General features: G+C 44.7%; 1 protein-coding gene across 1 annotated transcript in view; it reads left to right on the top strand.

The window, feature by feature from the left end:
- PUSL1 (pseudouridine synthase like 1) overlaps positions 1-20428 on the top strand; it is a 159098-nt gene that overhangs the window by 61194 nt on the left and 77476 nt on the right. Inside the window, exon 3 of the mRNA XM_082273557.1 lies at positions 10652-10839. Coding sequence (XP_082129683.1) covers positions 10652-10839 — 188 coding nt within the window. The remainder of the gene's footprint in view (positions 1-10651; positions 10840-20428) is intronic.

The raw sequence follows: 20428 nt of genomic DNA, 5'->3' as shown, positions 1-20428 counted from the left end.
AGGGAGGAAGTACAATCTAAAATGCCCTGAAAATAAGGTAAGGGACCCCCGAAAGAAATTGAAAATGCCCAATTGTTGATCAGCATAGCGAGCACTCCAGGAATCACTAAAGATGCAAAATAGGCCGGAACTCCGCTTTAAAGTGTTACTAAACCCAGGACCCTGCATTCAATATATCTGGTCTCCCACAGTACACAGAACATGGAAATGCAATTATTTTAGGAAGTATAAACTGCTAAATACCTTTTCTCATCAATAGTATATAGCAGCCTTGTGACTTCTATCAGTATGCGGCTGAGCATTGGTTAAAGCTTGTAGGAGAAGCTTTCATTCTCCTCTTACTGTCCTATGAGGCTGCATGTCCCCTGACTAGTGGATTAGGGATGGAGGTGTATCACTGGTGGCACCAGCCCACTTTTTTATGTTTTTGTTGTATAGAAAAATCAGGTCCTCAGGCTGGCTGTGCTGTTTAAATCTCACGACTGAGTTAACCGTAATACAAATACTTTGGCAACTAAAGCAAATTCAGCACATGTATTTTAATTTAAATTGTTTGCTTGGGGTATATCTTCAACCTTTTGATGGAAAAAGTCTACCAACCAGTCAAGGTAAATTTTTCTTGTTGTAACAAAGGCATAAAAAGCAACAGTTGGTTGCTATAGTTGCTATAGGCTACCGGAACATTTTATTTTCCTTCAGACTCTGCAGCATGAGACCCCTCCTTCTATCTAATGTGTTGGAACGGCAGAATGTAGACAGGGATTATCACTAGACGCTCTCCCTAGCAGTTATAGAAGATCCGTAAGGCTATTTCCCATCAAGTTGGCACACACCCAGCACCACTTCATTCTGCGGCTCATGCCCCCTGCATCTTGGATTAGGTGGCACGTGGCAATCACATAGCAGATTTACAATATTTGTTCAGCTCTTTCAGTGCTAGATGAATAGCCACATACACTATCTTTTAGGCATCAAACTGCTTTTCTTTTTAATTCAGTGCAGTGGTGTCTAGGGATTTTGGGCCCTGGGCACGAACCCTGTAGTAACTTAGATGTGCCAATGCTTCCAGATTGGACAGGAGACCCGGCACTTTGTAATTGAATCTTCTCATGAGAGCTTTGGCCTACCTCCCATTTTATCCTGAGTAGTTTTTTTGGATGAAGTTACTGCTGCCCAGACAGTCATTTCAGTTTTATACACATGCAGCGTGAAAACTTTCCCTTTGACCCGCCATTCTAAGCCATCCTTTATGGGTCTGTCATGTGACTTTTGATCTCTTCCAGAGATCCTGATGCTAGGGAACTGTGCTGGAAAGGAACTTCCCACTGTTTTACATGTAAGCAAATAATAATACCCAGGGCTTTTTTACAGCGGGAATGCGAGGAAGCCGACACCTCTAGCAATTAATGTATGTAATGGCAAGGAGTGCTAGGTGTGCTGGGGTGTCTATGTATGCTGGCTGGTGAGGATCTATTTTTGTGTGGGGGGTCAATTGAAGCTGGGAGGGATCTACTGTTGAGGGAAAGGTCAACAGTATTGTTGCTGGAGGGTCTATTGTTGCTAAAGTGGGGTCTTTTGTTAATGGGGGGATCTATTGTTGCATTGTATGGAAACTATGGCTTCTATAAAATTGAGCTTGGGACCCAATGACACAGTATAACTATACAGTTTATAGAGTTGTAAAGGCAGAAGGTTTTTTTTCTATTAATGCATTCTTTGCATTTATATAAAAAAAAACTTTTGTGTACAGCAGCCCCCCTCAGCCCCTCTAATACTTTCCTGAGCCCATCTTTATCCAGTGATGTTGCAGGAGTTTCTCAGCTGCCCGGCACTCCCCTCCTGAGACAGCAGCGTGGCGCGATTGGCTCCCGCTGCTGTCAATCAAAGGCAGTCAGCCAATCAGGAGAGAGAGGGTGCGGGGCGGGTCACGGCTCCATGTCTGAATGGACACAGGGAGCTTTGACTCGGCTCGGGTGCCCCAAAAGCAAGCTACTTACTGTGGGGGCACCTGTGGGGACTTTACAATCACTTTAATGTATGTAATGGCAGGGAGTGATGGGTGTGCTGGAGGGTCTAGTTATGCTTGGTGCTGGGGGATCTATTGTTGCGGATGGGGATCTTTTTGTGTGGGGGTTCATTGTTGCGTGTGGGGGCGCAGTTGTTGCTGGGAGGGATCTACTGTTGAGGGAAAGGTCTATTGTTGCTGGCTGCTGGTGGGTTTATTGATGCTAGCTGCTGGGAAATCTTTTGTTACTGATGAGAGTCTCTTGTTGGGGGGGGGGGGGCATTTATTGCTGGGAGGGGCAGTCTATTGTTGTGTGGGGGGGTCTATTGTTGCTGAAGTGGGATCTATTGTTGATAAGGGGATCTATTGTTGCTGGGGGGTCTACTATTGCTGGATTGGGGTCTACAGTGGAGATCGAAAGTTTGGGCACCCCAGGTAAAAGTTATATTAATGTGCATAAAGAAGCCACAGAAAGATGCAAAAATCCTCAAAAGGCGTCAAATTACAGATTAGACATTCTTATATGTCAACAAAAGTTAGATTTTATTTCCATCATTTACACTTTGAAAATTACAGAAAACAAAAAAATGGCATCTGCAAAAGTTTGGGCACCCTGCAGAATTTATAGCATGCACTGCCCCCTTTGCAAGGCTGAGACCTGCCAGTGTCATGGATTGTTCTCAATCATCGTCTGGGAAGACCAGGTGATGTCAATCTTAAAGGTTTTAAATGCCCAGACTCGTCTGACCTTGCCCCAACAATCAGCACCTTGGGATCTTCTAAGCAGTTGTCTAGAAAACTGAAACTGAAAATAGTTGACGCTCACAAAGCTGGAGACGGCTATAAGAAGATAGCAAAGCGTTTTCAGATGTCAATATCCTCTGTTCGGAATGTAATTAAAAAATGGCAGTCATCAGGAACAGTGGAAGTTAAAGCTAGATCTGGAAGACCAAAAAAAATATCAGACAGAACAGCTCGCAGGATTGTGAGAAAAACAATTCAAAACCCACGTTTGACTGCACGATCCCTCCAAAAAGATCTAGCAGACACTGGAGTTGTGGTACACCATTCCACTATAAAGAGATACTTGTACAAATATGGTCTTCATGGAAGAGTCATCAGAAGAAAACCTCTTCTACGTCCTCACCACAAAAATCAGCGTTTGAACTTTGCAAATGAACATATAGACAAGCCTGATGCATTTTGGAAACAAGGATATAAGGGATGGAATTTCATGGGCATGCTTTCTTATTCTGCATACTGTGCATAGGGTGAGATTTGTAACATGGGCACCATTATACCTACAGCGGGGTGGGCATTATACAGGCAAACTAACATAGTCTGCATTATGCATGTGGAAATGCTCTTGAGCTAGCCTGGCTCATGTAGAAAATAGATTGTGAAGATATCATGGACACCTTCAGATGGGGCATTTTTAAAGCATGGCTACATACTGCAGTCTCCATTCACCTAATTGTCATGTTTAAAATTCATATGGCCATGAACAAGATATTATAAAAACTTTTAAAAACCTATAAAAAAAAAACTATAAAAAAAAAAAAAATTTCACTTGCAGTAGCCAGGATTCGAACCCGGGGCTCCCCTAATGATAGGCGAGAACGCTAACCATAGAACCAGCGTACCACTGCACTCATACATGCTATAAAACTTCCTTAAATCTTTTAGCACGCAGTGCCACAGTGAAAAGGCATTGTACTTAGCTATGATCATTTTAATTAAATTAATTGTCATTTTTGTTCTTTCTTTAGTATTTTATTAAAAATATACATATTTTTTTTCATTAAATTAACCACATAAGCCCCGGAGGATTTGGCATTTCGGAATTTTTTTTTTTTATTACAGTATGCACATATAACTAAGACAGTATTAACACAGTCTACAGGCCTCAAATTTAAATTGGAAGTATTCCAGGGCTCGGGCTGTGTACAGTAGTATGGCATCATAGTTGAACTGTGCAGCTATCTTTGCTCATATAGGGAACATATTGTCTAGGTATTATGGACCACAATAACACCTACGGATAGGATAAGGGTAACATTGTATGGCAAAACTGGTGTAGTCTGTTTTGTGTGGGTGGGAACTGCTATGCCGGCTAATATAGGGGGCGGGTTGTCAAGATAAGATGGACTAGAATGACACCTATAGACAAGAAAAGGGTATCAAACTGGCATAGTCTAAATGGTTTGAGTGAATATTGTGTGCACCGCTGGCTCATATGTGGCACAGATTGTCTAAGTAACATGGACCATATGTGACATCTACACACAGAAAAAGGGTGGCATTGGACGGGCAACCTGTCGTCTACATAGTGTGAGTACCCTGTTTAGCTAGAACAGCACATATAGGACACAGGTTGTCTAGATGGCAGCGACAATACTTACAGACATGTAAAGGGTGGCTTTGGTTGGGCAACCTATCAAAGCCAGCATGGTATGGGTGGGTGCCCTATATTCATCTAGCCCGGTTCATGTAAGGTACAGTTTTATAAAGGATATAAGGGATGGAATTTCATGGGCATGCTTTCTTATTCTGCATACTGTGCATAGGGTGAGATTTGTAACATGGGCACCATTATACCTACAGCGAGGTGGGCATTATACAGGCAAACTAACATAGTCTGCATTCTGCATGTGGAAATGCTCTTGAGCTAGCCTGGCTCATGTAGAAAATAGATTGTGAAGATATCATGGACACCTTCAGATGGGGCATTTTTAAAGCATGGCTACATACTGCAGTCTCCATTCACCTAATTGTCATGTTTAAAATTCATATGGCCATGAACAAGATATTATAAAAACTTTTAAAAACCTATAAAAAAAAAAAAAATTTTCAGTATCCCCAACGATGGCAAAAAAAATTTTCTCAGCCGAGGAGGCCTTCAATATCCTCAGTGTGGACATGGATATCAATAGGGAGCTTTCTGCTTCGGAATCTTCTTCGGAGTCAGAGTCTGACTCCTAAGTAAATTACGAGCCGGTCATTAGCAGCGGGACGCAGACCGACTCCGACGAGGAAGAATACTGCGCGCCTGCCAAACAAAGGCGTTCTGGTGAGGAGGAGGCAGTGCCATCCACCAGCTCCGCAGTGCCATCCACCAGCTCCGCAGTGCCATCCACCAGCACCACAGTGCCTCGGCAAGAAAGGCCAAGTTCAAGTGGGGTGTCACCTCACCCCCAAAGGGTTAGGACCAACGCCAGCCTTCCCTATGCCCTTCAGAACCTGCTGTGGCTTCCTCCCAACTCAGGAGAAGCCATCATCCCCCCTTTCACTGCCCAGCCAGGAGTCCAGGTCAACACGGAGAACTTTGCCCCAATAGACTACTTCCATTTAATTTTTACGGAGGACCTGCTGACGTCCATTGTGGCACAGTGCAACCTGTATGCACAACAATTCATTCGGAGCAACCCCACGTCATTTTATTTCCGTCCCTTTGAGTGGAGAGACCTAACGGTGGAGGAGTTCAAGATCTTTTTAGGCCTCACCTTCAACATGGGACTCAATAAAAAAAATGAACTGCAAGCATATTGGTCAACCAAACCTATCTACCATATGCCCATCTACTCTGCAGTAATGCCCAGGGCCAGGTATTTGATGATCATGAGGTTCCTCCTTTTTAATGACAATACCCAGTGCCCTCCCCGAAATTCCCCAGCATTTGACAAGCTATTCAAAATTCGGCCACTTCTAAATTATTTTTCGGAAATATTCCCTCAATTATTTACCCCAGACCAACATGTATGTGTGGATGAGTCCCTGGTTAAATTTACCGGCAGGCTGGGCATCAAACAATTTATTCCCAGCAAATGGGCCCGCTATGGGGTGAAGCTGTACAAATTATGTGACCGAGCCACAGGGTACACATATGCCTTCAGGGTGTACGAAGGGAAGGACACCCAGCTGCATCCCCCTGAATGTCCGGACTACTTGGGATCAAGCGGGAAAGTAGTTTGGGACCTCATTTACCCTCTCCTGGAAAAAGGCTACCACCTTTATGTAGATAACTTCTACACCAGTTTGCCCCTGTTCCGAAACCTTCACAGAAAGAAGACTCCTGCATGTGGCACGGTCCGAAAAAAACGGAAAGGCTTTCCTCAAAAGCTCGTTAACACCAAGCTGAGAAGAGGGGAGACGGCGAGTCTGAGAAATGAGGAAGTTCTGGCTGTGAAGTGGAGGTACAGAAGAGACGTCTACATGTTGTCTTCAATCCACAATGACAACTACGTGGAAGTCCGAAGAAGGAATGGCCCAATCCGAAAGCCAACGTGTGTACATGAGTACAACTTATTCATGGGGGGAGTGGATTTCAACGACCAAATGATGGAACCCTATCTACCCACAAGATGTACATATCATTGGTACAAAAAAGTAGCAATTTATCTTTTCCATTTGGCCACATACAATACGTACATATTATACCGCAAGTCCACCGAAAGCCCCCAACCCTTCCTTTATTACCTGGAGGAAATCTTCACAACCCTTATATTTCCAAACGGCCCACCAGAAAACATTTGATCTGACGTAATCAGTAGACTTTCCGAACGCCATTTTCCCAGTAAAGTCCCTCCCACACAAACAAACCCAAAACGGCAGAAAAAATGTAGGATGTGTACCAAGGCAGGAATTAGAAAAGACACCCGTTATCATTGTCCCCAGTGTCCTTCCCAACCAGGCCTCTGTGTAGAAGACTGTTTCCGCCGTTACCATACTTGTCTAAATTATTAGTATGGTAAACGTAGTCTTCCGCCTTCACCCCTTATGCCACTGTATGCTCCTGAAATGACCCTGGCCTGTTATTCAACGACGCCTTTGCCTGCTGATTTTGTACCTATGTCTGCCTGCTCCGGAACTGACCCTGGCCTGTTTTTTGACCATGCTTCTGCCTGCTGATTCTGTTCATACCTCTGCCTGATCTGGAACTGACCCTGGACTTTTATTTGACCACGCCTTTGCCTGACGATTTTGTACCTACCTCTGCCTGCTCTGGAACTGACCCTGGACTGTTTGACCACGATTTTTGCCTGCCTCTGGAAGTAGTGGGATTCATACCACAGGGGTCTCGCATATGTGAGGGGACCAGAATTGTTTTTCTGGATGAAGAAAACAATTTTTTTTGTTTTTCTTCTTCTCAGATTAGGGTCTGGATCCCGGAGGCTTCAAAGCGATTTGGGTGGGAGAAGCCTCTACCCCTGTCCCCATTCTATCCCGACAGAGGCCCTACTTCTGCCTGTAGGACTTACTACCATCATGCCTCTGCCTGCCGCATGAACTGACCACACCAGCACTGCTCACATTATCTTGGCTTGCACTGACACTGTACTGGTATCCTTGCATGGAGAATTGCATGCACTGTTGCTGACCAAGTCCCTGCCTGCTGCCTGGACTCAACTCCTGTGGCCAACTGCGCTTCTAAAACTACAGGTAAGCTTTTGTTTACCCTTTGCTCAGCAGAATGTATTTTGGGGTGTAATTCATGGTAATTCATGGTATGTGCATGCTATGTGTCCCTAGAACACCTGATGGTGTTCTTTGCATGTTGGGCCTCTGTATGTGACCTGACTGCGTAAAAGTCTCACACATGTGGTATCGCTATACTCAGGAGGAGTAGCAGAATGTATTTTGGGGTGTCATTTTTGCTATGTACATGCTATGTGTTTGAAATATCTTTTAAATTGACAACTTTGTGTAAAAAAAATGCGTTTTCATTTTTTTTCCCACATTTTCCGAAAGATTCTGGAAAAAAATGACATGTTCAAAAGACTCATTATGCCTCATAGATTATACGTTGGGGTGTTTGCTTTCCAAAATATGGTCATTTAGTGGGCTTTTTCATTGTGCTGGTGCTCCAGGGCCTTCAAAAGTGTAATAGGTGGTTGAGAAATGAAAAGTGTATTTTATGCTCCGAGAACGCCTGGAGGTGCTACTTCAATGTTGGACCTCTGTACGTGGCCTGGCTATAAAAAAGTCTCACACATGTGGTATCGCCATACTCAGGAGGAGTAGCAGAATGTATTTTGGGGTGTCATTTTTGCTATGTACATGCTAAGTGTTGGAAATATCTTATAAATTGACAACTTTGTGTAAAAAAAAAATGCGTTTTCATTTTTTTTCCACATTTTCCGAAAGATTCTGGAAAAAAATGACATGTTCAAAAGACTCATTATGCCTCATAGATTATACGTTGGGGTGTTTGCTTTCCAAAATGGGGGTATTTTATGCTCCGAGAACGCCTGGAGGTGCTACTTCAATGTTGGACCTCTGTATGTGGCCTGTTGGACCTCTGTATGTGGCCTGGCTGTAAAAAAGTCTCACACATGTGATATCGCCATACTCAGGAGGAGTAGCAGAATGTGTTTTGGGGTGTAGTTGTAAGTATGCATATGCCATGTGAGAGAAATAACCTGTTGAATATGACAATTTTGTAAAAAAAAAAAAAAAAAAATTACATTTTGCAAAGAATTGTGGGAAAAAATGACAACTTCAAAAAACTCACCATGCCTCTTATTAAATACCTTGGAATGTCTACTTTCCAAAAAGGGGTAATTTGGGGGTCATTTGTACTTTCCTGGCTTGTTAGGGTCTCAAGAAATTAGATAGGCTGTCAGTACATTAGGTGTGATCAATTTTCAATGATTAGCATAATAGCTTGTAGACTCTCTAACTTTCACGCAGACCAAATAATATACACTTATTTGGGTTATTTTTTTCATTTATAGCACACAAAATAAAAAGCCCAGCTGTGAATAAATACCATCAAAAGAAAGCTCTATTTCTATGAAAAAAGGACGAAAAATTTATATGGGTTCAGTGTTGCATGACCGCGCAATTGTCATTCAAAGTGTGAGAGCACTGAAAGCTAAAAATTGGTCTGGATGGGAAGGGGGTTTAAGTGCACAGTAGGCAAGTGGTTAAAATTCATATGGCCATGAACAAGATATTATAAAAACTTTTAAAAACCTATTAAAAAAAAAAAAACTAAACCTATGGAAGTGGAAAGCCCGACGAGCTGTGACACACACACACACACGGCTCTTTTTAACTTATATTTTAAAATATGTTAAAGATAATATGAATGTATTTAAAGATTTTTATATATAATGTAAATGTGTGTATGGCAAAACTGGTGTAGTCTGTTTTGTGTGGGTGGGAACTGCTATGCTGGCTAATATAGGGGGCGGGTTGTCAAGATAAGATGGACTAGAATGACACCTATAGACAAGAAAAGGGTATCAAACTGGCATAGTCTAAATGGTTTGAGTGAATATTGTGTGCACCGCTGGCTCATATGTGGCACAGATTGTCTAAGTAACATGGACCACATGTGACATCTACACACAGAAAAGGGGTGGCATTGGATGGGCAACCTGTCGTCTACATAGTGTGAGTACCCTGTTTAGCTAGAACAGCACATATAGGACACAGGTTGTCTAGATGGCAACGACGATACCTTACAGACATGTAAAGGGTGGCTTTGGTTGGGCTACCTATCAAAGCCAGCATGGTATGGGTGGGTGCCCTATATTCATCTAGCCCGGTTCATATAAGGTACAATTTTATAAAGGATATAAGGGATGGAATTTCATGGGCATGCTTGCTTATTCTGCATACTGTGCATAGGGTGAGATTTGTAACATGGGCACCATTATACCTTCAGCGAGGTGGGCATTATACAGGCAAACTAACATAGTCTGCATTCTGGATGTGGAAATGCTTTTGAGCTAGCCTGGCTCATGTAGAAAATAGATTGTGAAGATATCATGGACACCTTCAGATGGGGCATTTTTAAAGCATGGCTACATACTGCAGTCTCCATTCACCTAATTGTCATGTTTAAAATTCATATGGCCATGAACAAGATATTATAAAAACTTTTAAAAACCTATAAAAAAAACAAAAAAAAAACTAAACCTGTGGAAGTGGAAAGCCCGACGAGCTGTGTCTCATATCCTGTGGGCTGATGGTTCCAGTTGACATCGTCTCAAAAATGACTGTCTTTAGTCAACGGCTTTGGGACTAATATTGAGATGAAGGTTACCCTCACCTCTTGGTTTGTTCAGTTTTGTATTTCCAATCATCCTGTCCTAGTGACAGTGGTTACCCGGATAAATGGAAAGGTTGAGTTTACATAAAGGGGTACAGTTTGGGCTACACATAGACTTTAATACCAGTAAAAGAAATGTAATATCAAAGAGGAAGACAGTAATTAGCCTAAGCCCAGTTATTATCATTATTTCAGGTACTTATAAAGCGCCGTCAATTAACACAGCTCTTCATGTATATACTGTACATTCACATCAGTCCCTGCCCTTGAGGAGCTTGCATTCTAAGGTCCTTCATACACATTCATACACATACTAGGGCCAATTAATCTACCAGCATGTCTTTGGACTGTGGGAGGAAATCGGTTTACCCAGAGGAAACTCACCCAGACACAGGGAGAACATGCAAACTCCAGGCAGGTAGTGCCGTTGTTGGAATTCGAACCAATGAACTTAGTGCTGCTAGGTAAAAGTGCTAACCACTTAGCCACTGTCCTGCCTCAGTTCAAAATAAGTCAGGCAGTTACTTGTCTTTGTGTATAGCAAATACATTGGCTTGATCTTTATTGTATGCTATTCTTGTCTACAGATGGCATTACAGAAGCTGCGAACTGTTGGCACCCCCACAATCTACATCTCCAGCCGTACAGACTCTGGGGTCCATGCACTCTGCAATTCTGTTCATGTGGATATCGAGAGACCTCCAGGAAAACATTCTTTCTCCGAGGCTGTTCTGGTGAAGGCTTTAAACTTCCATCTAAAGCCAGAGTGCATAAGGTGAGGCAGTCCATGCAAGACAGTAGCACAAGAATACACCGTTCCAACTCTGTAAATGGAAGCTTGTTTATGTCACTAAATCACCTATTCCAGCTGCATGGGTAGATTTACATGTAATTAGCAATGTCTTGCAGCACAGTATTGGGGAATGGGATGTTGTCCAAAACGTGGTGATGTTAGAACTGGGTCTATTTTCAGCACAGAGTGGAAAATTCCTGTTACTATTTTTAAGACTGAACCCCCACCCAAAAAAAAAAAAAAATTATATTTTGGGAGGTGTGTAGGGTTTACCACCTCCTGGTCTTTACGACTTTCAGTGATCCCCATCAGATAACACTTCTCTGCCCGTTCTTAACTTGGCTAAGAATGCTGTTTGACTTTTTGGCAAGCCAAATACCAGCTTACGTGAATATTCTATGTATATTTCTGGGTGGGTGACATGTAAATGTGGAGATTGTACTTTAAAGTATTACTAAACCCTGAAGCTGCATTCGCTATATCTGATCTCCCACAGTACACAGAACATGGAAATGAAATTATTTTAGTAAATATAAACAGATAAATAACTTTTCTCATCAATATTATATAGCAGCCTTGTGACTTGTATCAGTTCCTAGTAAAGCTTGTAGGAGGAGTTTTCATTCTCCCCTGACCTTCTGTCTGGACAGTGCTGATTTGCCCTTTGCTGATCACATGCACTCTCCCAAGAAAAAAAAAACCTTTCTAGTAATACACACTAAACTGAGCATGTGCAGCCCGTCCCCTGGCTCTATAAATATCAAGTTATTTTTTGGAGACTGTGAAAGAAGAGGAGGATCAGAGAGACATGATCAAACAGTCTTTATACACACTGTGAAATCTAAGGGGTTAATCCTCAGCATTGAGTATAACAAACATGCTTTACTGCATATACCGACTGATTTTACTGTTGTGGGTTTAGTAACACTTTAAGGCTCGGTTTACATATATGTGAATTGGATGTGTTTTGAACTGCATCCAATTCGCATAACGTGATGGAGCCAGTCCACAGATGTCCCTTTTTCAAAAGAGTCTTGTAGGATTTTAGGTCCAGTTCAGATGTGATTTCAAGTGTCATAAAATTAACAAATTCACATATAAATTGCACCTGAACTAGTGAACGAAACCGCACTGGACTCACTGCGAAAAATCGCAGTGATATTTTGCCCCGGACATATGTGAATCAAGCCTTACAGTTCAGTTTCTCTTTCTATAGATGGATTTTCCCTTTTGATATTTTTATTTGAAGTATACTGTATGTAAACACAATCACTATATTCATTTAAGCTTTACCATGTTAGTGTAATTTCAAAAGTCATTTTCAGTCTTTAAAATAATGCCTGCTTGACCCTACCTTGAAGGTCCTTGTTTAGGTGTTCTGCCCATGTTTCCATGTCCCAGCATTGTCACCCGGACCTCCAATGGAAGCTACAAGGCTTTTTCAACACACATTGCACAGACATTATTGTTATCGTTAGGAAATCTGCCCTAAAAGATGCCATGCAGCCATCACAGGCGAAGAATGGCTTCAAAAATGCTGCAGGAGATCAGCAGCATGGAGACGCAACTATGTATGAATTCTACCAAAACAGGAGCTCCAGGCTCCTGTGTAAGAATAAGGCACCATGCACACAGGGCGTCAGAAAAAAACGAGCTGCAGAGCCACTTCTAATGCCAGGAAAAAGCAGCTGTAAAAACTTGCTTTTAGTAGCTTTTTCAATTGGCATTATTGCACATTTGGCCACGTTGGCTTTTAGCAGCGTTTTTTCTGCCTCCATTCAAAATCAATGGTTGCCTAGGAGCCGACTTTGATACGGCTTTCAGCCCATTGATTTGAATGGAAGTCGCATCACAAGTCGGATCAGGATGATCCGACTTGTGGTGCGACTTCCGCTCTGAGAATCTTGAGGGGGAACTCCATGCCAAAATGGGGAAAAAATGGCATGGGGGTCCCCCCCAGGTTCCAAACAAGGCCCTTCGGGTCTGGTATGGATTTTGAGGGGAGCCCCACGCCGAAAAAACGGCGTGGGGTCCCCCCAAAATCCATACCAGACCCTTATCCGAGCATGCAGCCCGGCAGGCCAAGAAAGGGGAAGGGACGATTTTTACAGCTCTGACGCTGGTCCACAGAACGCACTGGCCCTGGGTTTTTTTGCAGCTAAAACGCGTATGCCACAGAGCCTGTGTGTGTATGAGGCCATAGAATAACACGGAGGGGCGTTTTTATGCTGCAAAAAAAAATGTCTGATGCTCCTAACAGCAGCTGCAAAAACGCCCTGTGTGCATGGGGCCTAAAGATCACCAACTACAAAAACTGTAGCTGCTGACTTTTATTAAACAGCCACTCACCTGTTCCACGATCCAGCGATGGGCTCACCCCAGCCCTTTTCATCTACTGTGATCTGTCCCCAGAGCGGGCATTCTAACTGCTGGCACCTGGCTGTGACAGCTTGTGGCTTCACAGTCGGGTGCCCGCTGTGCATGCACTAGCCGCTCTGCGCATTGTGAATGGTCCAGCAGTCTTCTAGGACCTGTCATGTGCCCCAGAAGACTGCGGGGAGGGAGGGGGAAGGAGAACTTCTGCCTCAGATCGCCTAGGCAGTCGGAGCCAAAGTTGGAGCAGGTACCCGCTCCCCCTCCAAAAGCTTAATTCCCAAACAGGAACAGGGAGGAGGCCTTAAAGTAGAACTTCCACCTTTTGGTTGGAGCTCCACTTTAAACCTTATGACCCTTACCTGAAAAATGAAAGAGCAGCTGTTCTGGCCATGTCAAGAATGTAGATGAAATTTCCCCCATTGGCCATTAATAGCTGTAAATACCCAGCCAGAGTTTCTAGTCTTTCCAAAGTACTATAAAACTATTCCTTGATAGCAAAAAAAAAAACCCTGCATCTCTCTGTAGAGTCCAGCAAAATCTAAAGAGATGCCGGTACATATAAACTATTTGAGAAATGATCTTGGCCTGTTATCCAGTACGTTTGTGAGATAATTAAGGGACTGAAAGTCAAGTGTTTCAGATTACATGTTTTTTTCTCTTTAATTATACGGGTAGAAGCTTGTTTTGAGGTCAGTAAAGCGCACTGCTCTAAAATCTATTGCAGATGCCTGTGGCAGTGGAGAAAATCCAGTAAAGAGATAAGTGGGTAACGCAGCGCATGTTTATTGTTGCTAACAGATGAGATGGAGCGGCAATGATTCCTGGCTTGTGAACACAGAAATATCTACATTCCTGTTCACATTGCATCCCTCATACACAAAGCCTTGTTTCTATAGTAACTAATTAGCACTATAGTACTGGGAGTTCACTCCTCTTCAAGGTCTCTTACCTTGAAGAGGAGTGAAAGCAGGTTTGCCACATGTGCCTCTGGGACCCCCTGTATTGGGCAGTCTAGACTGCCTCACACTGCAAGAAACTTACATCAAGCCATTAAACCTTTATAATGCACATTGGGTTAAAGTCAGCAACAAACATATTATCCCTGTAAATATGTATACTGTCCTCCAAAGATGTCATACTGTATAGAGATATAAATTATTTCTCTTTCGTTCATCAACGGACACAGTGTTCCATAAATCATAACTACTGGGTTGTATTGCCTCCTCCAGGAGTAGGACTAGGCAGAACACAAAACACCTGGCTACGCCCATGGGCCATCCTCAGCTTGGTATATAACCCCCCTCTCTGCTCTAGGTAACCAGTTTTAAACTGTCTAGTCGGGAGTAAGGACCTAGGTTTCTGGCTGGGATCTCTGGTCCTAGCAACTTTTTCTCCTTCCTCGCATCTTTTTTGTTTTTTTCTCTCGGGAGATCTACAATCAACTGCCGGGCTGGGCGATGGGCTGGATAATCTAGATCCAGTGGTCCCCCCAGCCCAGCCAGCGAGGGCGTGCAGACCACAGCTACGTGCTAGGTCAGCCGCGACATAGCCCCACGGACAGAGGCTGTCTTACAGGGTTTCATACAACCGGGCTTGGGTCTTAATCGCAGCGGTCCCTTGGCCAAAAGCTCCCCTACTTCTGTGATGAGGATTCTGTCTGAAGCGTTACTCGCACCATGGAAGGGTACGTACAGTCCCTCCTCTCCCCTTTTGGCGTTTTTTTTTGGGGTGGACGCGGGTAACCTCCATGGACGGTCGGACCTGCCTGCAGGTTCCCTCTTCCCATCCTTAAAATCCCTCGGTGAGCTGGGCTTCCCCCACTCCCTTTCCCCCCTGTCTGGACCTGGAGTCTGGTGGGGTCCCATGGCAAAGGATGCAACAGAGACCCCTGGGGTCTCCCCCCGTATCCCAACTCTGTAAAGGTCCTGGGATAGTGTGTCCTGCCCTGGTAGTCTGGAGGGTTCCCAGTGTACTAGACCCCTAGGTGCATGCCCCAATGTTTGTAGTGTGGGTATAGTGCAGGGGGGTCCCATTGCAGAGACTGGGGCAGAGTGTGCAGCAGAGTCTCCCCTAACATGTGTCCTACCTTCAGAAGAGGGTCCCCTTGCAGAGGGTGCAGCATTGCAGAGGGCGCAGGGAAGATCCTGGCAACATGCTGTAGCTGATGGCATCCATTTTCTCTTAGTCTGGCTGGTCTCTGATTGGCGGCCATGTTTGTGTAGCCCGATGATGTCACTGGGCCATTTTCCCTTAGTCTGGGAGACACTGGAGATGGCCGAAGCCTCGTGGGATGCCGAAGCTCCTCTTCCTGTGCCCAGTATATATGAACAGGGATGGCGTCCATGATAATGCTGGGTTTGAATTCTTGGCGCTCCCCCGGTCTGTAGGGTGAGTTCTTGGGGGTCCCTGTTATCTCACTGTTGATAGGTACCCTGAGTCTTGAGGGGATCCTTTAGTGATGCTAAAATATTGTTTTTGTACTGCAAGGACTTCCTTTCCTTATGGAGCCTCAGGGTCACATCTCCCCCACTGACCCCCTCATGGAGGTGGCAGGTCCCTCAGAACCCCAGCTTCTCATGGTTGCACTGACGGCGGTCCTGAAATCCTTAGTGTCCCGGGTGGAAGTGGCGCGTGGGTAAAGGCCCAGGAGGAAGTATCCCCCGCCTTCCCTTGCTCAGTCTGTCTCATCTGATTCTGAGCCTGGTGCCGCTGTGACCTTGGCCCGTCCAGGGGGGCTTAATATCACAACCCCAGATCTATCCAATAGTAAGGATAATTCCTCTATGGTCGCAGCAGCGAATGAAAAAGCGCTGGTAGACACACTGCAGTGCGTGAGACTTTACAAATGGAGGATGCGGCTGATGTAGCCACAGATGTGGCTACGGTCGTTTAGTTAAGTTACCTCTAACTCCAAAGGTGTTTCCTTATGTTGCATAGTTTGACAGGTTTTCTTGTAAGGAATGGGAACAACCAAAATTACCCTTTGTGGTCCCCAAACGTTTTGCTGTAGGTTACCCTTTTGAAGAGTCACTTTTAAAAAAGTAGACTAGTTCACCAGTGGTAGACCCTCCTGTTTTCAGGTTGAACAAAGCAACCATGATCCTAGTAGAGGAATCCCCAACCTTTAGGAACCCGGGTGACAGAAAAGGGGAGGCTGTGGCGCTCAACATGTTTACTATGGCTGGTTCGGCATTGCAGCCAATCTTTGCCTCAGCCTTGGTGTCTAAGACCCTACCAGAATAGGCCAAGCTTTTGCGCCAGGGCCTTTGTGAGTGAGCAGGTTCCTATTGCTTATGTTGATTTAGCGGACCAGTTGGTACATGGGCTGCAGTTTATTTGTGATGCAGCTTTGGATACAGATCCTGTGCTGTCCAAACTTTCTTTTTCAGCGGTGGTGATTAGGTGTGTGCTGTGGCTTAAAAATTGGTCCGCAGACCGAGCCTCTAAGAAAGCTCTCATTGATCTGCCATTTCGAGGTGATCGCCTGTTTGGGGCTACCCAAGATGACATCATTAAGGGTATCACAGGGGGGGAAGAGTACCTTCCTGCCACAGTCAAGGAAAGAGAAGGAGCCTTGTCACAGGTGGGGCCCTCCTTCTCAGCCCATAGAAAATTATTTTGTGCTTCTGGGACGGAGAATAAGGGAAATAGATCTTTTAAAATTTCCCAGGGAGGATCCAAGCAACCTTGGTCTGCTAAGCCTAGCTCTAGCTTCCCCGGACCCGCAGACAAGACTCCTTCAGCATGAAGATCTGCCCTCACCCATTATTGGGGTGGAGGGACATCTTTGCTGGTTTCCGGCCCCGTGAACTTTTTTTGTGAGGGTCAAGGAGATCTGTGAAATGTTTCTTTTGGGGGTACCAAGAAAGGGGGGCAAAGTTTTGTTCTTTTCAGGTTTTTTAGGTCCCGAGTCTCCTTGAGTGGATTTAATTCCTGCAAAGGTTCAGGTGATGTCCGAAACTACCTGAGAAATAGAGGTTTGTCTGGATGGATCAGTGATCCCTACTATGGTGAAGGCGAGGAAGCTGTCTTCCAGCAAAGATATACCTTCGTACGTGGAAAGCATACATTTCTTGGTGTGATTCGATTGGCGCTCATCCTCGATCCTTTTCTGTGGCTCGGATCTTAACCTTTCTTCAACGGGGCGTTGCTCAGAAGTTGGCCTTGAGTAACATCAAGAGTCAGGTGTCTGCCTTGGCAATCTTCTTTCAGTGATCCCTAGTCACACACTCTTTAGTTCGTACCTCATTCAGGGGGTTTGACATGTGGCTCCACCTGTATGGTCTCTTTTGCCACCATGGGATTTAAATTTAGTGCTTTCGGTTCTCCAGAAACCTCCGTTTGAGAATATTTGGGAGATTCACTTGTCTATGTTATCCCAGAAGGTGACATTCTTGGTGGCTATTACCTCGGCCCACAGGGTATCACAATTGGCAGCATTATCCTGTCGCAGTCATTATTTGGTGGTCCATAGGGATAAAGTGGTTCTTTGTCCCCGTCTACCATTCCTGCCCAAAGTTATCTCTGACTTCCATTTAAATGAGGACATTCTGTTGCCTTCCTTGTGTCCCAAGCTGTCTCATCCCAGGGAATTTGCTTTGCATACATTGGATGTGGTTTGTATGATTCGGGTGTATCTGGCAGCTACTGAGTCCTTTCAGAGGTCACATTCGCTTTTTATGGTCACGGACGGACCAAGGACAAACAAGGTCGTCAGTGCATACCTTCACAAAATTCTATAAGGTAGATACTTTGGCATCTGCGGATGCTTCTTTTGTTCCCTCTTGAGGGTTGTTTTTCTTTAAATTTTTATTTTTTCAGACGGGGCTTCTGTGACCTGGTTAAGGCTCCTGAATCCTGGTTAAGGCCACTTATGTTTAGCCTTGGGTTATTTTCCCCACCCCTCATTTTCCTTTTGGCACTGCTTGTCCGTCAATGAGCGAAAAAGAAAATGGGATTTTGTATTTACCAAAAAATCAATTTCTCTGGCACAGCACCCACCCCTCTACGGAGTTCTGATACTCCTACTAATACTGCTTGCTACTAAACTGATTACATAGAGCAGGGAGGGGGGGTATATACCAAGCTGAGGATGACCCATGGGCGTAGCTAGGTGTTTTTTGTTCTGCCTAGTCCTATTCCTGGAGGAGGTAATATAACCCAGTAGTTATGATTTATGGAGCGCTGTGTCCGTCGATGAACTCAAAGAAATGGATTTTATGGTAAGTACAAAAATCCCATTTTTCTTATGACCCAACTACATATCCCTTCACAGACATTAGTAAAGGACAATCGCTGGGGACTCTGTTGTAAGTGGGGATTCTGTTGACTCTAATATATTGGGGAAAGCTGGGGACTGTGACATAAGGGAAGTGTCTGGGGTGATTTGATGTAAAGGAGGACTCTGCGGACTCTGATGTACGTGGGTACACTGATGTAAAGGGGACTCTGATGTAAAGGGGTGGGGACTCTGAGGGTTCTGAATTAGGAGGAGACTCTGTGGATGCTGATGTAAGTGGGAACACTGGGGACTTTAATGAAGGGGGGCTCTGATGTAAGGAAGAAAGCTGAGGGCTCTGATGTAAGGGTGGACTAGGCAAAGCCTGATATAAGAGGGAATGCTGAGGACTCAGTTTACACTCTTTTGTAAAGGGGGGGGGGGACTCTGATGCAAGGGAAGGAACTCTAGGGATTCTAATGTAAGGGGATACTCTGATGTAATTAAGGACTCTAATGTAATACTGGGATACTGGTGTAAGAGAGGAGCGATGGGGGACTCTTATGTAATGGGAAAGACCATGAAGGTCTTTATCCAGGCATTTCTGTGACAGTAATCTATCCCTATCTCCTGGTTGTTTCCCTGCATGGTCACCCTGTCAGATGAGCTTCTGAATGAGGCTACAAGTGGCTGTTTAACCACCTGCCGACCTGTACGTCGCTTCCTTCAGTAGCCACTAGATGGTGCCATCGGAGGTGTGATCGCACCCTGATTGGCTGGCAGGGATGGGAATCAATGGATCCGTGGACTTGATGTCCACCCGCTATCATCCCCAGGAGAGGTAGATTGGCGATCTGCCTGTGTAAACAAGGTAGATTGCCGTTCTGCAAGGGGACAAAATGGAGATCTTGTCCGGGTTCCTGCTAAGCAGGAACCCGGATCTCTGTCTTCCTTCCATCAGTTGCCCCCCCTAGTTAGTAAGCCCCCCCTGGGGACACACCTTTGATCTCCCCTGATGTTAACCCCTTCCCTGCCAGTTTCATTAATGTAGTAACAGTGCATTTTCTTTTAGCACTGATCACTGTATTAGCGTTACTGGTCTCCAAAAAGTGTCAAAAGTGTCAGGAGTCCGATTTGTCCACCGCAATGTTGCACTCCCGCTAAAAATCGCTGATCACCACCATTACTAGTAAAAAAATAAATAAAAATTTCATAAAAAATATTGCATTGTTTTTGACGCTATAACTTTTTCGCAATCTAATCAATATACACTTATACGCTAATCTGGATTTTTTTTACCAAAAATATGTAGCAGGTGTGGCAGGGCACATGGATCCGTGATCGACGGAAGATACGTGTCACCGAGGTTCCTGGCCTCGGTGAGATAAGAGCCGGTAATTCTGTGTCAGCAGCAGCTAGTGCTGCTTGACATTTTTCTATTTTAGTGTGGCTGCAAAGCCGAATCCTGGACCCATGAAGTGGCTGTCGCTACCAAGTTGCCACATGAACTAATACTCGGAAGGGACTTGCCAGGTTTTTCGGCGCTGTGGCCTACTGTAAAAGGGTCTGACAAACCTGAGACAGGGACAACCCTAGCAGAATGGCCTGGTTCCATTGTGAGGCCAGAGCCCTGGGAGCCTGAATCCGAAGGGCCCGCGGTAGGGGTGACCACAGCTTCTGTGATAGAGGGGGACACCACCCCACTAAATGTAATGGTGGGAGACGTGGAGGACTTGGCATCCGGCCCTGAGTTGGCAGACCTCAAGGTCTCCGGGGAAAATTTCGGGTCCGCACAACACCGGTATACGACCCTAAGCAGGGCCTGGGAGAATGTTGTAATAATTAATGGTAAACCCCAAAAACCTGGGGCTGAATATATGTTTCCACGTTTTATTGTTCCACAGGAAATGTTATATCGAGTGAACCAAATCCGTGGTGAACTGGTTGAACAGTTGGTGGTGCCCACAGCGTACCGCA

The sequence above is a fragment of the Pelophylax lessonae genome (genome assembly GCF_965119305.1).
Source record: "Pelophylax lessonae genome assembly, chromosome: 12".
NCBI classification, from domain to species: Eukaryota; Metazoa; Chordata; class Amphibia; order Anura; family Ranidae; genus Pelophylax; species Pelophylax lessonae.
This window is presented reverse-complemented; position numbering and strand designations above follow the sequence as displayed.